At 36.7% G+C, this 12857-nt stretch overlaps 1 protein-coding gene across 1 annotated transcript in view; it reads left to right on the forward strand.

The window, feature by feature from the left end:
* Positions 1–11172, forward strand: part of PTPRK (protein tyrosine phosphatase, receptor type, K) — a 587115-nt gene extending 575943 nt beyond the window's left edge. Inside the window, exons 28-32 of the mRNA XM_011951661.1 lie at positions 2950–3081; positions 3218–3343; positions 6133–6296; positions 6799–6934; positions 9669–11172. Of these exons, the coding sequence (XP_011807051.1) occupies positions 2950–3081; positions 3218–3343; positions 6133–6296; positions 6799–6934; positions 9669–9722 (612 nt within the window). The 3' untranslated portion in view covers positions 9723–11172. The remainder of the gene's footprint in view (positions 1–2949; positions 3082–3217; positions 3344–6132; positions 6297–6798; positions 6935–9668) is intronic.
* Positions 11173–12857: the final 1685 nt, after the last annotated feature.

Genomic DNA, 12857 nt, shown 5'->3' on the forward strand with positions numbered 1-12857 from the left:
CACATTGTCTAGGCTGCTTTCAAACTCCTGACCTCATGATCCACCCACCTCGGCCTCCCAAGGAAAGAAAGTTTTAAATTATGACTTTGGCCACTTTACTTTGATTACCTTAGAAAGAAGCAAGAAAGCTATCAAGGCTTAGAATCTTTTTAAACAGTTTACTGCCTTCATTTCTAGCTTTTGCCCTTTCTCCCGTGAAACAATAGCAAGGAGAAATTAGAAGCCACAGTTCATTTCTTTCTGACTATGATCAGGCTTTCTAAGTTGTTGTTCCTATTAAGCCCAAATTCTATTTCTATGAGCAATCTTCACTAGTTACTTTACTCTTTTTGGTGCTGCAAAGTGGAATAGTCTAAAGGCAGGCTCTCATCCTTGCTGTGATCGCTCTTGCCTGTGAAAAGCTGTCATCCTTACTATGATCGGAGTCTTGCCTGGCCATTAATCACCCCCACTGAAATCACATTAAATCCTAATTATACCTTTTAGTTTTATATTAGGTGTCTGGAAAGGCAAATATAGAGATGGCATACAGTACCTTTTCATTTCTGCATCTAAATATGGAATGAAAAAAGGATATCTGAACAAGAAAAGGAGAAAATAATATTTAGAAAAGCATTGATGCCTTTGAATTTTTTGCCATTGGCATCTTTGTCAAATTTTTCTCAATTTCCAGATTGTCGCCTTTTCTTTGTTTTTGTTCTTTTTGAGACAAGGTCTCACTCTGTAGCACAGGCTGGAGTGTCGTGCATGATCACAGCTGACTGCAGCCTCAATCTCCTGGGCTCAAGTGATCCTCTCTCCTCAGCCTACCAAGTAGCTAGAACTATAGGTGTATGCCACCATGCCGAGCTAATTTTTTTTTATTATTTTTTGTAAAGATGGGTTCTTGCTTTCTTGTCCAAGGTTGTCTTCTTTTCTGTATGAAGGTTGAACCTTGTAATCCACCTGCTCTTACTGTCTGGTTAATCCCCTGTGATTCAAAAAAGACATTTCATAATTAAAGATGTTCTAGGGATTTAGTGGTGCAAATGAACCGTCGGAGAAGCCCAGGTATACCTTCGGAGAAGTAAAGCTGGTTTGATTTATAAGAATAGGGTTTATTGTTCAACACTTCCTCTTTCTCCCTACCCTTTAATTCCCATCATTAGTGTGATACCTTTTTGCCAGGCCTATGAGGGATTAGGAGGTAAGGCCAAGGATTCTGTGATTTCAAAGCCTTACGTATGTTCCTGCATTTAGAGAGAGAGAAAAAAAGGAAATTTTCAGTCGTCTTCTCTCTTGTCAGCTCCTCCTCATGCATGTCCCCTCCCCTGTGGCTCAAAAAATGAGTAGATAGCCATCATTCTGCTTTGACTTATCTTTCCATGGAGCAGACATTTGATTGGAAAGAGAGCTTACTTTCTCCTAACTTTTCTCATTGCATTAGTTCATTCTCACACTGCTAATAAAAACATACTTGAGACTGGGTAATTTATAAAGGAAAGAGGTTTAATTGACTCACAGTTCCACAGGGCTGGGGAGGCCTCAGGAACCCTGCAAGTATGGCAGAACGGGAAGCTAACCCGTCCTTCTGCTCGTGGTGGCAGGAAGGGGAAGAAGTGCCAAGCAAAGGGGGAAACCCCTTACAAAACCATCAGATCTCATGAGAACTCACTCACTATCTGGAGAACAGCACAGTGGAAACTGCCCCCATGATTCAATTATCTCCACCTGTTCCTGCCCTTGACACGTGGGGTTTATTACGATTCTAGGTGAGATTTGGATGGGACACAGAGCCAACCAATATCACTCATGAACCTTCATACCTTTCTTAGGAGACCCTCATCCCAGCTGCATGTGTAACTTGGTAAGGTTTTGAGGTCATTTGGAAGTAGCCAGGTAAATTATTATTGTCATCTACTCAGATTTATCCTGCAGTCTTCAGCCAGTGCTAAATGCCATGGTTAGCAGCATTTCCCAAATGGTGGTAGCATCAGTGAAGTCCAAGAACCAGTTCCTGTTCTGATGTTAAGATTCTTGAAGGACTTAAATAGTAATATGATACAAATGAGCTATAAGATCATTGAAATTTTTTGTCAGCATTAGGGAACTCTATAATCTACTAATTATTACTTTTATTATTGCATAATTAGTTTAATTCAAATAATTAGTTTAATCAAATGACATTGTCCAGGTCAGATAAATATTGTTTTTACTACTTCTCCCTTTGGAAACAGATAATATATTGTGTTCTTATCAAGGAGCACTTGGTAAACAAGGAGCTATCTCCCTGCTTATGTGGGGACAGTAAGTGTATTGTTGTTACTCTTCGGTGCTTCAGTATCTTAAATGGTTGAAACTGTCATTATGACCTTTGATATATGTTAGAAATGCCCAGGAAGCTATGGAAGGTGGATTGCCTGCGAGATGTGCAGAATATCCTGGTAGTGTCCACATAATGTAAAAGCACAAGTGTTTGAGCTATTTTTCTTATTTGGAGTGATTTTACTTGCACGCACACATACTATCCACATACCCAGATGATTGATAGACATACCAGGGGTTTTGTGCTTACTTTGCCTTCAGCCTCTCAAAGACTGATTGCGTTTAGAAAATTGAAATAGCCCAACAGGTACCTTACAGAGGATGTTAACCTCAGAAGCTCTTTAGTTTCTTCTTTTGTGTTTGTCCTGTATTTACGTCTTTCAGTAAAGCAAAAATTCAGGTATTGACTTGAATTGCTTTGGAGGCATTGAAGTCTTCCACCAAATTGATTCATTACTGTACCAGTTCAGTTCATTCCTGTGGTCTGAATCTCTTTATTCATGGCTTAAGCATCACTCTGGCTCCCTCTGCATGTGAAACTATTACATCATACTGGTCCTACATTGAAGTGTATTGTATCTGTTTGTACAACTGATCATACATTTTAAGTTCTTATGTTTCTCTGTCTGCCTTGTTTCTTCACAGAGCTACAGGCAACCAGCTGCTTTCATCGTCACACAATACCCTCTGCCAAACACTGTGAAAGACTTCTGGAGATTAGTGTATGATTATGGTTGTACCTCCATTGTGATGTTAAACGAAGTCGACTTGTCCCAGGTTAATGGCTATCAGTTGCTTTTGTGTACTTATATACAATGTAATAGAGTAGTAATGAAATGCTAAAATCTGCTTTATACTATCCTAATTAGAAAAAATAATGCTTTTTTTTTCTTTCAAAACATTCATCATTTAGGGCTGCCCTCAGTACTGGCCAGAGGAAGGGATGCTACGATATGGCCCCATCCAAGTGGAATGCATGTCTTGTTCAATGGATTGTGATGTGATCAACCGGATTTTTAGGATATGCAATCTAACAAGAGTGAGTCACTATTGGATCCTTTGAGCTGATCTAGAATAGGTCGATCATAACCAAGATGTGGTATGATTTTATTCAGACAACAGGGAGACTAGAATTAATAAGCACTATATTTTCCACCTCAAAGCTGGTAACCATCTTATGCCTTAGTACTCGAATAAAAACATAAGAAAGCAGAAATGCTGGAAGCTAGGTACTTCGGTCAGTCACTAGACTAACATATTCCCTCTGGAAATACAGATGCACTGGATCAGTCAAGTTGGATAGCCTAGGCCTGGCCTCTGAGTGTATGTAGACTTATCTTAAGGATGACTGCATGTTTTATTAGTATTGACATCCAGCCCAGAAATGGCATGTGATAAAAAAAAAATGAAAACATTGCAAAAACAATAATGACAGAAAAGTTATACTGCAGGAGAAAAGAGACATGTTGGATCAACCATTATAGAAGGGTTCCATGTCACTGTTCCAAGTTCATTATTGATTCTCCTACCTGCAATTTCAGCTCCCTAAATGTCCCAACCTCTGGCTCTATGCAGATCTAAAGGTAGAATCAGTGCTGCTACCACCATGCCTTTTCCCAGCAGCAAAGTAGTAACTGTATCGTCTTTCCCTCACTCCTCATCTGCTTTCCACTGCATGACAAATTAAATCTGGGTGGGGAGGATCTTCAGAAAAAAAAAAAGTGCTAATAAAGGCCGGGTGCAGTGACTCACGCCTGTAATGCCAGCACTTTGGGAGGTCAAGGCGAGCAGATCACAAGGTCAGGAGTTCAAGACCAGCCCAGCCAATGTGGTGAAACCCTGTCTCTACTAAAAATACAAAAATTAGCTGGGCGTGATGGTGTATGCCTGTAATCCCAGCTACTCTGGAGGCTGGGGCAGCAGAATCATTTGAACCCGGGAGGCAGAGGTTGCAGTGAGCCGAGATCATGCCACTGCACTCCAGCCTGGCGACAGAGCAAGACTCCATCTCAAAAAAAAAAAAGAATTGGAAAAGAAAATATTAGTAACTTTCATGGAATTAAGCTCTTTTTAGAGAGAAAGATTACTCTGTTTTTTAAAGCACCAGCTCTATGGGTTGTATTAAGTATGTGATTAGGATTGTCATGTTTCAATGTCTCTCATATCAAAATGACTACGTGTGTGTCTGGTTAATAAGTCTATATGTATATAACTGTGAGCAGGGAATGGAATCATATTGACTCCTATTGCTCATTTCAGTGGAGGAAAAAAGGGTAACTTCAATCATTTCATAATATTCATGCATATCTTAGATGTTAATTTAAATGGAATCTCATTATGTCTGCACATCTGTTACATTATGGTTCTAGTAATATTTTAGTTGAAAAAAACAGAACTGCTGAAGACAGTAAGGCTTGTCTGTTAATTGAGCAGTTTATGTGAGAAATATTCTAGGAACAGGAACTGATATGTTATATTTTTGTCAGCATATTTATTTATTTGTTTGCTTACTTATTGAACTGCCTCTGTGTTTGGTATTCTGGTCCTTATTAGTACATGATTTTTTTTTTCTGTTCTCACTGTCAGCATTTAGTATATTTAATATATTTCACTGCATCAAATATTTAATATGTACCAACAACAAGTTTGTAGAGTACGAAGTAGGGCTTATCAGCTGCCAAAAGATGCATGGGCCCTTGCCAATTGGATATGATTTACTCATATATTACTTGTTCTTCCCAATATTTGTATTTCAAGGTTTAAGGTTTTGATTCATTCTTTCAACAATACTACTTTTGGGGAAGTATTTTGCAAGGTTCTACTGATACAGAGTGTAGGAAAAAAGGATTTCCGTGTACTTAAGGAATCTTTATTTTTTTCAGGAAGAAAAGCATTACATGAAAATTGTATAATCCTTTTTGTATAAAAGTGATGCATTTTACAGCAGAAGAGTAAAGAATATAGAGTGTTTAACTGAGTGATCTGACATAACTGTGTGATCAGAGATGACCTCTTTGAGATAGTATTTAAGCCAAAATTTAATGAATCAATAGAAATTACTTGGGGGTTGAAGTAACCCACTATCCTGGTTTGTCCATGGCAAGAGCTTTCCCAAGACACACAGGCTTCAGTGCTAAGACCAGAGAAATCCCAGGCCAACCTGGGACGAGTTGGTCATTCTATTTGAGATTGAGAGGAGCAAGCAAGAAAGAAGTATTCAAGGCAAAGGGTGCAGTATATGCAAAGTCCCCAAGGCAAGAAGTGACTTGATAAATGGATTAAAAGAAGACCAAGAGAAAATTGAAGAAGGGGGTGGAGCCAGATCACATAAGTTGTTTTAAGACATGACAACAATTTGGATTTTATGCTAAGATCATTTGAAAATCATTAAAGCAGGAAATGACAAGATTATATTTGCAGTTCAAAATAATCATGATGCCTATAGTAAGAATGGACTGGAAGGAGATCAGAGTTTATTCAGGGAGCTCAACTAGGAGGTAATTATCAGAACCTGTGACCAGTAGTGTATTGATGTCAGTGGTGATAAAGAGAAAGCAATGAATCTGAAAGTTATTTAGGAAATGTTATCATAGTAATGAATTACTGGATACATAGTGTGAGGGAGCAACAGGTATAAAGGATGATTGCTATGTTTCCTGCTCTTGTCACTTATAATGTTTTTGTAGTAGCATGTACAAATTGAGGATTTATATCAGCTAGACTCAATCCAGTGTAGATGCTATTTGTATTGTAAATTGTATGCACCTTTTACTTTTTTGTAAAAATTGCAGTCCCAGCTTATTTACATAAAAACTATTCCCTCTACAGCCACAGGAAGGTTATCTGATGGTGCAACAGTTTCAGTACCTAGGATGGGCTTCTCATCGAGAAGTGCCTGGATCCAAAAGGTCATTCTTGAAACTGATACTGCAGGTGGAAAAGTGGCAGGAGGAATGCGAGGAAGGGGAAGGCCGGACGATTATCCACTGCCTGTGAGTAGGGCAGTGCAGCCTGTCATTCATAGGGCCTTGGTGCTTATTTTCTCATTTTCAATGTTAAAGACTATCCGACTTGCATCTTATGGACCTCCCATAGATGTTATTTTTAAACAGTCTTCCTGTCTCATGAGTCTATAATTAACTACTAAGTTTATTTTGTATATTTTCCAAATATTATTACGTAGTTATATTATTTAAACTCTTTGGAACACTACTCTTAACAACTTCAGATTTACACAGTTTACAAATATATCAGAATCTCAAAGTCTAGATTGCAGCAATCTATGTCTATAGCGTATTCCTAAGTATAAGTTGCTGATCTAATTTCATCCTCAAGTTTCCTCCTCTCTGCCTTGTACACATATAAAGCAAAATTAAGACACAAATGGAAAACAATTAAAGCTACAATGTCTAATTTTCCCAAACGTATATGATAGTGTGACCTGTGGTCACTTGGTACTGCTATCTAAAATGCTTGTGCTTTCTTTGCTTTCAGAAATGGTGGCGGGCGAAGTGGCATGTTCTGTGCGATAGGCATCGTTGTTGAAATGGTGAAACGGCAAAACGTTGTCGATGTTTTCCATGCGGTCAAGACACTGAGGAACAGCAAGCCAAACATGGTGGAAGCCCCGGTGAGTCACAGCATCTTAGACTTGGAAGGCATCTTAGAGATTAGTTAGTCATATACCTACTTATTGATTTGACTTCATACACACATAGGGAATCAGATGTGAAAATGAGACATTGTGGGGACTTTCCTGCCTAATTAATAGATTGCTGAGCACCCCCCTCTACCCACAGACACTTAATCACATATCACATAAGCGAAACTCTTTTCATTTCGTTCGGAAATTTGTAGGATTTTTTTTTTCTGTGATAGCCAAAAAATATTTGCTGCAGTAAACTTTGGTAAATGGTCCTATAAGAAGAATAAATCCTGTATCAAGGCTGTATGTCTAAGGGATATAGGTTTCATAAGTACCTTAGACAGCCAGTATTTTTAAAGGCAACCGAAATTTAGTTTTGTCAATATCTATAATTATTCATTTTCTGATCAAATTATAAATAGTTAAACTATCATTGTTAAGTTTTCAGCTTTTACCAACTTTAGAGGGCAGTTCATATCATGCTGCTTGAGCTTGTCAAGGCTCATGAAGTCAGAACATAGCTTACAAAATAAGAGCTGATAGGTATGTGTGTGTGTGACAGTTCATCTAGGTGAAGCTGTATGCAGAGTAAGAAAGAAAGTTACACTTATCTAACACATTTTACTTCTAACGAGAGGTATCGGTGGGTTACACGTATGTATGTGCATGATGGGATCAGGTAGGGAGCAGCTGTGTAGTGTATGCTCATAGAGAAGTAAACCAGAAAAACCAAGGCATCATTGTTGCTTGCCCTACATTTATCAAGATGATCAGATAACTAGAATGAGCAATTCAATAAACCTTTAAAGTATTTCACCACTTCCTGCTCGTGGATTGCTCACACAAGAGTTGTGTTACTTCCTGAGACAAAATCTGAAGGCTTAGGTTTATACTGTTTCACTTTTGCAAGAGGTACTAGACTTCCACCCTTACTACAGGTGCCCTCAAACTCCTTCTCTACACCGCCTCATTTCCCTGGGTTGTTGCAGCTGTCTACACAATATACATTGATTTTGATTGGGGTGCTGGCTGTGGAGATGAGAAAGGGGGAATGAATCGGAGGGATTTTTGAGGGGGAACTCTCAGATCGTCTTAGCAACTGAATGAATAGTGGTATCTTTAAACTCTTTGCAGTTTGAAGATTTGTTAATGTAAACTGCCTCCATTTTTCAGATCAAGTCTTAAAGTCATCAGTGGGATCACTTCTGACTTCAGAATTCAATTTTTACCTTCAAATTTAACTGACTTCCCACCCTTTTTTAATTTAAAAAAAAAAAAAAAACTATGGTTAAACTCTGCCATTCTGGAACCTTCCAAAAAGTTACTGTTTTCCTTTACATTTGTGTCCCATGAATCCTGAACACTCCGCCCTCTGGTTTGTGTTTAATCAGTGTTGATGATTAGTTTAGTGGGCTATGGAGTTGAGCTGAAAAGTTTGGTGAGGAGATTTAGAGTGTAGGCAAAATTGCTGGAAACTGCTTAAAGAGACATAACTATTTCTAGGCACATTTTGGTTCCTTGAATGCACTCACCACAGTGGTAGGTGAATTTGAATCATACCTACTTGGTAAATAGTGTTGGAATGATAAAGACCTCTTAAGGAAAGTTTTATTACCCTAGTTTATTGCTGGAGACACCTGGAACTTCTCTTCCAAAATAATATGCCTTTTAGACTGTTATCCAGCCTGAATTTTACCCACTTGAATGAACTGAGTTGGGAATTTTTAAATGAATTGCGTATTATATGTAATAGTTTATTATATGGTCTCTGAATTTTTCTGAATTCTTATTACGGAGCAAGTCCATAGATGGGCTTAGAGGAAAGGCTGTTTTAACTCAAAAATGTTATTGCCAATATGTTGTCTTAAACATATAAAGGCAGCAGAAATAAATGTTCAGGTATAAGTAGGCTGAAAATTTAAGGACCACTAACCATTCTTGAAAAATTTACTTAAATACTCTGATGGACAAAAACAGTGTCAAAAATTAAGAACTTGAAATTGCATAAATGGCTGTTTACAATGGCTGACTTTTTTTTTCTCAAGGAAATCATCTGAAATATATGGAGAAAAACATTTGCAGTTGATCACTATAGCATTATAAAATAGAGAAAATAATAAAAGCAACTTAATAGTCAAACAATACATATGTTTGATTTTTATATGGTATTAAAAAATGTTAAATAACATGGAAAAAGAATTGTAACAATGTTAAATTTTAAAAGTTACATTTAAAATTATATTTTGAAGTACACATAGTTATATTTATTCTAAGATAATTATTTCAACCATGCACAAAAAGAACTGAGGCAAACTAAGGTGATATTTTAACAATTTCTTCTGATGATAGAATTATAGCTCTTTTTCTCATTCTTTATATTTGTTCAGAATTTGTATATTCTTTAGATTTGTAAAGAATTGTTCTGTAATGATCAAATATTACTATTATAATCAGTTAAAAAATTTTAGACATTTAAAAATTGATGGAAAATATGCATCTAAGATAAAATGTCTTTTTAATATAAATTTCCTTTTTCTTAAATGGATCATTAGACTCAAGTATAAAATATGTATGCCTAGATATTAATCTCATATATAGAAAAAATAAATTGTAATCCTTGAGTTATCTAAATTGGTTGTCAAGTTTCATTTGGTAACTGTTATTTAATGTTAGTCTCTTTCTTAACTTTTCTCACTGTTTGTGTTTTGACATCTTTCAGGAGCAATACCGTTTCTGCTATGATGTAGCTTTGGAGTACCTGGAATCATCTTAGTTGGGTGAGACTCTTTAACGTGCATCTATGAAGAAACCTGTTCATCTATTGAGCCAGCAACTGTTGTACCTGTTACACTTGTGCAGAAAGATTTTAATGTGGGGGGTGGGAGACTTTTACATTTGAGAGGTAAAAGTATTTTTCTTATGAAGTTGTGTATCTTAATAAAAAGGACTGAATTAGTTTTTATTACTATATTAAAGCATCAACATTTCATGCCACATAAATTATATTTAATAAGAACCAGATTGAAATGAGAACTTATTGGTGTTTGTACAGTGAACATGCCACCTTTTTTCTCATGGTTTCAGTAGAACAGCTACCATATGTTGCATGAGTTCATACTTTCTACGTGGCATTTTTCTCCCTTTCTAAAATGAAAGCTGATGAATCTTAAAAGGAAGAAGAAAAGAAAAGCTGTGCAAATCCATAGTAAAGTTCATTTTTTATATGTTTCCAGTGTAGCAGATCTCTATATAAATATATAAATATATATAACTGGCTTATTTTCTTTTAATGTGCAATGATGGCTGGATCATTTAAAAAGTTCTTTTTAGAAAATAACATAAGCCAAAGACTCAAGTGTAAATATGTCTATATGGAGAAAGCACATTATATTTATTGGTTACTTACATTCCTTTTTTGATGGCTAAAATACTACCACCACACAATCATCTTTTTTTTTCTGAAGAAAGCTTTTTCTTTAGCTAAAATCAATTGTAAACGATTTTTGTAGATTATTTTTTGTATGTTTTAGTGTAAGTAGAGGATAAACTTTTTATTCATAAACCAGGAAGCAATGTTCTTTATAGTGATTCTCTTGTGTACATGCTTGTGAATTAAATTTGTGTAAAATCCTTTGGCAATTGGGTCTTTTAATATAGGACCAAATTAAAACATTTTGCTGAAAATGTATAGTTTTTCACAATTTCATTAGGTAAATAATGGTTTGGTGATCATACATAAGAAATGTACACATTAAAAGGCCTTGCTGACAACTTACACAATGTTGAACACAGCCTTTAAGCATCGTTTAAATTTTAAAGGAATTGATTTTTTCAGCCTGTGGCCCAGCACTGGTCAGGAAAACAAGATGGCAACATACATGCTTTCAGGGTCAAATTTTAGCAAACTGTAAACTGTTAGGGTGATAAAATGTTTCTCTTGATGTTTACATGCACAAGCTTTGGATTCTGACTATAAAAAGTGTGAACAAATCAATGCCAGATTCCTATTTTGCGCATTGTCATGGGATTCTTAAGTGAACATTTCTAAATGTGGTCTTGTTCACATGCTCCATGTAGCTGTAACTTCACGTCATCAGCTTGCAGTTTGTAATTGACTAAAGCATTCCAGTGTCCTCTTTCTAGATTGCCAGCTCATGACATGGTGCTTATAAAGATTTAATTAAAGTAAGAATGAAATAAAGTTTTTATAATTATAACAGTTATTGTTTGCACATCATTTTTTCCTCTTAATGTTCATGCATTCACTGCTAAATGAGTAGCTTATTCCTACACTCGTTGATACGAATAGGCCACAAAAACTCTACTCAAAGTAAAACTAATTTCCAACCTCTAGTTTCTTTAATTTTTATTTTCTTAATTGAATGCCAAAATGTCCAGTAGCTGAAAGTGGAAAAGGCAGGGAGATTGACATCATTTTTTGTTTGTTTCTATATTTATCCATGTATGTAACACACATTTTCCATTTATGTATGTCACTATTCATTTATGTAATACACATCTTACTTTTTTCTTATAACCAGCTTGACAAATGGTACTTATCATCCCTATTTTACAGATGATGAAATGGAAGCTAATGAGAAGGTACATGATTTGTCAACAGATTCATTCTTACTTAACAGCTATGTCTTTACCGCTAAACACATTGTTTCCCAAATGTCACAAAGATAGACAAAAAAAAAAGAAAATGTGTGACTTTTAAAACAATTCAGGTAAAGCAGCCTTTTCCTAGGAAAGCTAATTTTCATTTAGACATGGAGGCATTGAACAAAAAAAATCCACAAACTCACCCAAGATTTTTTTTTTAACCCAGTAATGTTTATTATGTTATCCTATAGAAGATTCTGTTTCACTGTGTGACCCTGACTTCATTTCTACTCATGATTGCACCACACACCAGCAAAATTATCATGAGCACAACTGTCCACAAAGCTCAGAGGTCTATGCGGCCTCTGAAATTCAAAGAACAAGAGTTCTCTTTCTTTGTATCAGGAAATTGAAATATCATGCTTGCTATTGTTTGGGCACCACAGAAGCCACTTCATCAGGAGACAATGGGAGAGGGGTTGCCTGCTGCTCTCAAAACTCATATTCAAAAGTTCATATCTTATACCCTTAAGGGGCTCTGTAAGTAGTCTTGTGCATGACTATGTTCTCCGACAACCCTGGCCATGTCCCTCTGGGCAGATGTCCTGGTGCTGGCTGGGGATGGGGTCCCCTTCCACTGGCAGAGCTCTACATGCTTTTCATAGTTTAAGGCTTCCTAGTCCTAATTTAGTTATTCCTTAAATGGCTGTCATGTCGTTGAATTTTAAAGACCCCCGTCTATAATTATCACTAAGGAAATGTTGGAAATATTTCGGCCAGAGACACACCAGCAACTGGGAATTTTTGAGTTTTAAAATCATTCTTGAAAATAAGTGTTAGCTCTCTTAGAGCTGTCGCCTAGCCTTTTCTAATACTTAGGCTTTGGAGTCTGTATTAGGGTTCTCTAGAGAGACAGAACTAATAGGATAAATATATAAAGGAGTTGTTTATTAAATATAAACTTACATGATCACAAGGTCCCACAATAGACTGTCTGCAAGCTTGAGGAGCAGGAGAGCCAGTCTGAGTCTAAAAACGGAAGAACTTGGAGTCCGATGTTCAAGGGCAGGAAGCATCCAGCACAGGAGAAAGATGTAGGCAGGGAGGTTAGGCCAGTCTTGTCTTTTCATGTTTTTCTGCCTGCTTTATATTTGCTGGCAGCTGATTAGATTGTCCCCACCAGATTAAGGGTGGATCTGCCTTCCCCAGCTCACTGACTCAAATGTTAATCTCTTTTGGTAATACCCTCACAGACACACCCAGGATTAATACTTTGTATCCTTCAATCCAATCAAGTTGACCC

Source organism: Colobus angolensis, unplaced genomic scaffold (assembly GCF_000951035.1).
Source record: "Colobus angolensis palliatus isolate OR3802 unplaced genomic scaffold, Cang.pa_1.0 Scaffold322, whole genome shotgun sequence".
Classification (NCBI taxonomy): domain Eukaryota; kingdom Metazoa; phylum Chordata; class Mammalia; order Primates; family Cercopithecidae; genus Colobus; species Colobus angolensis.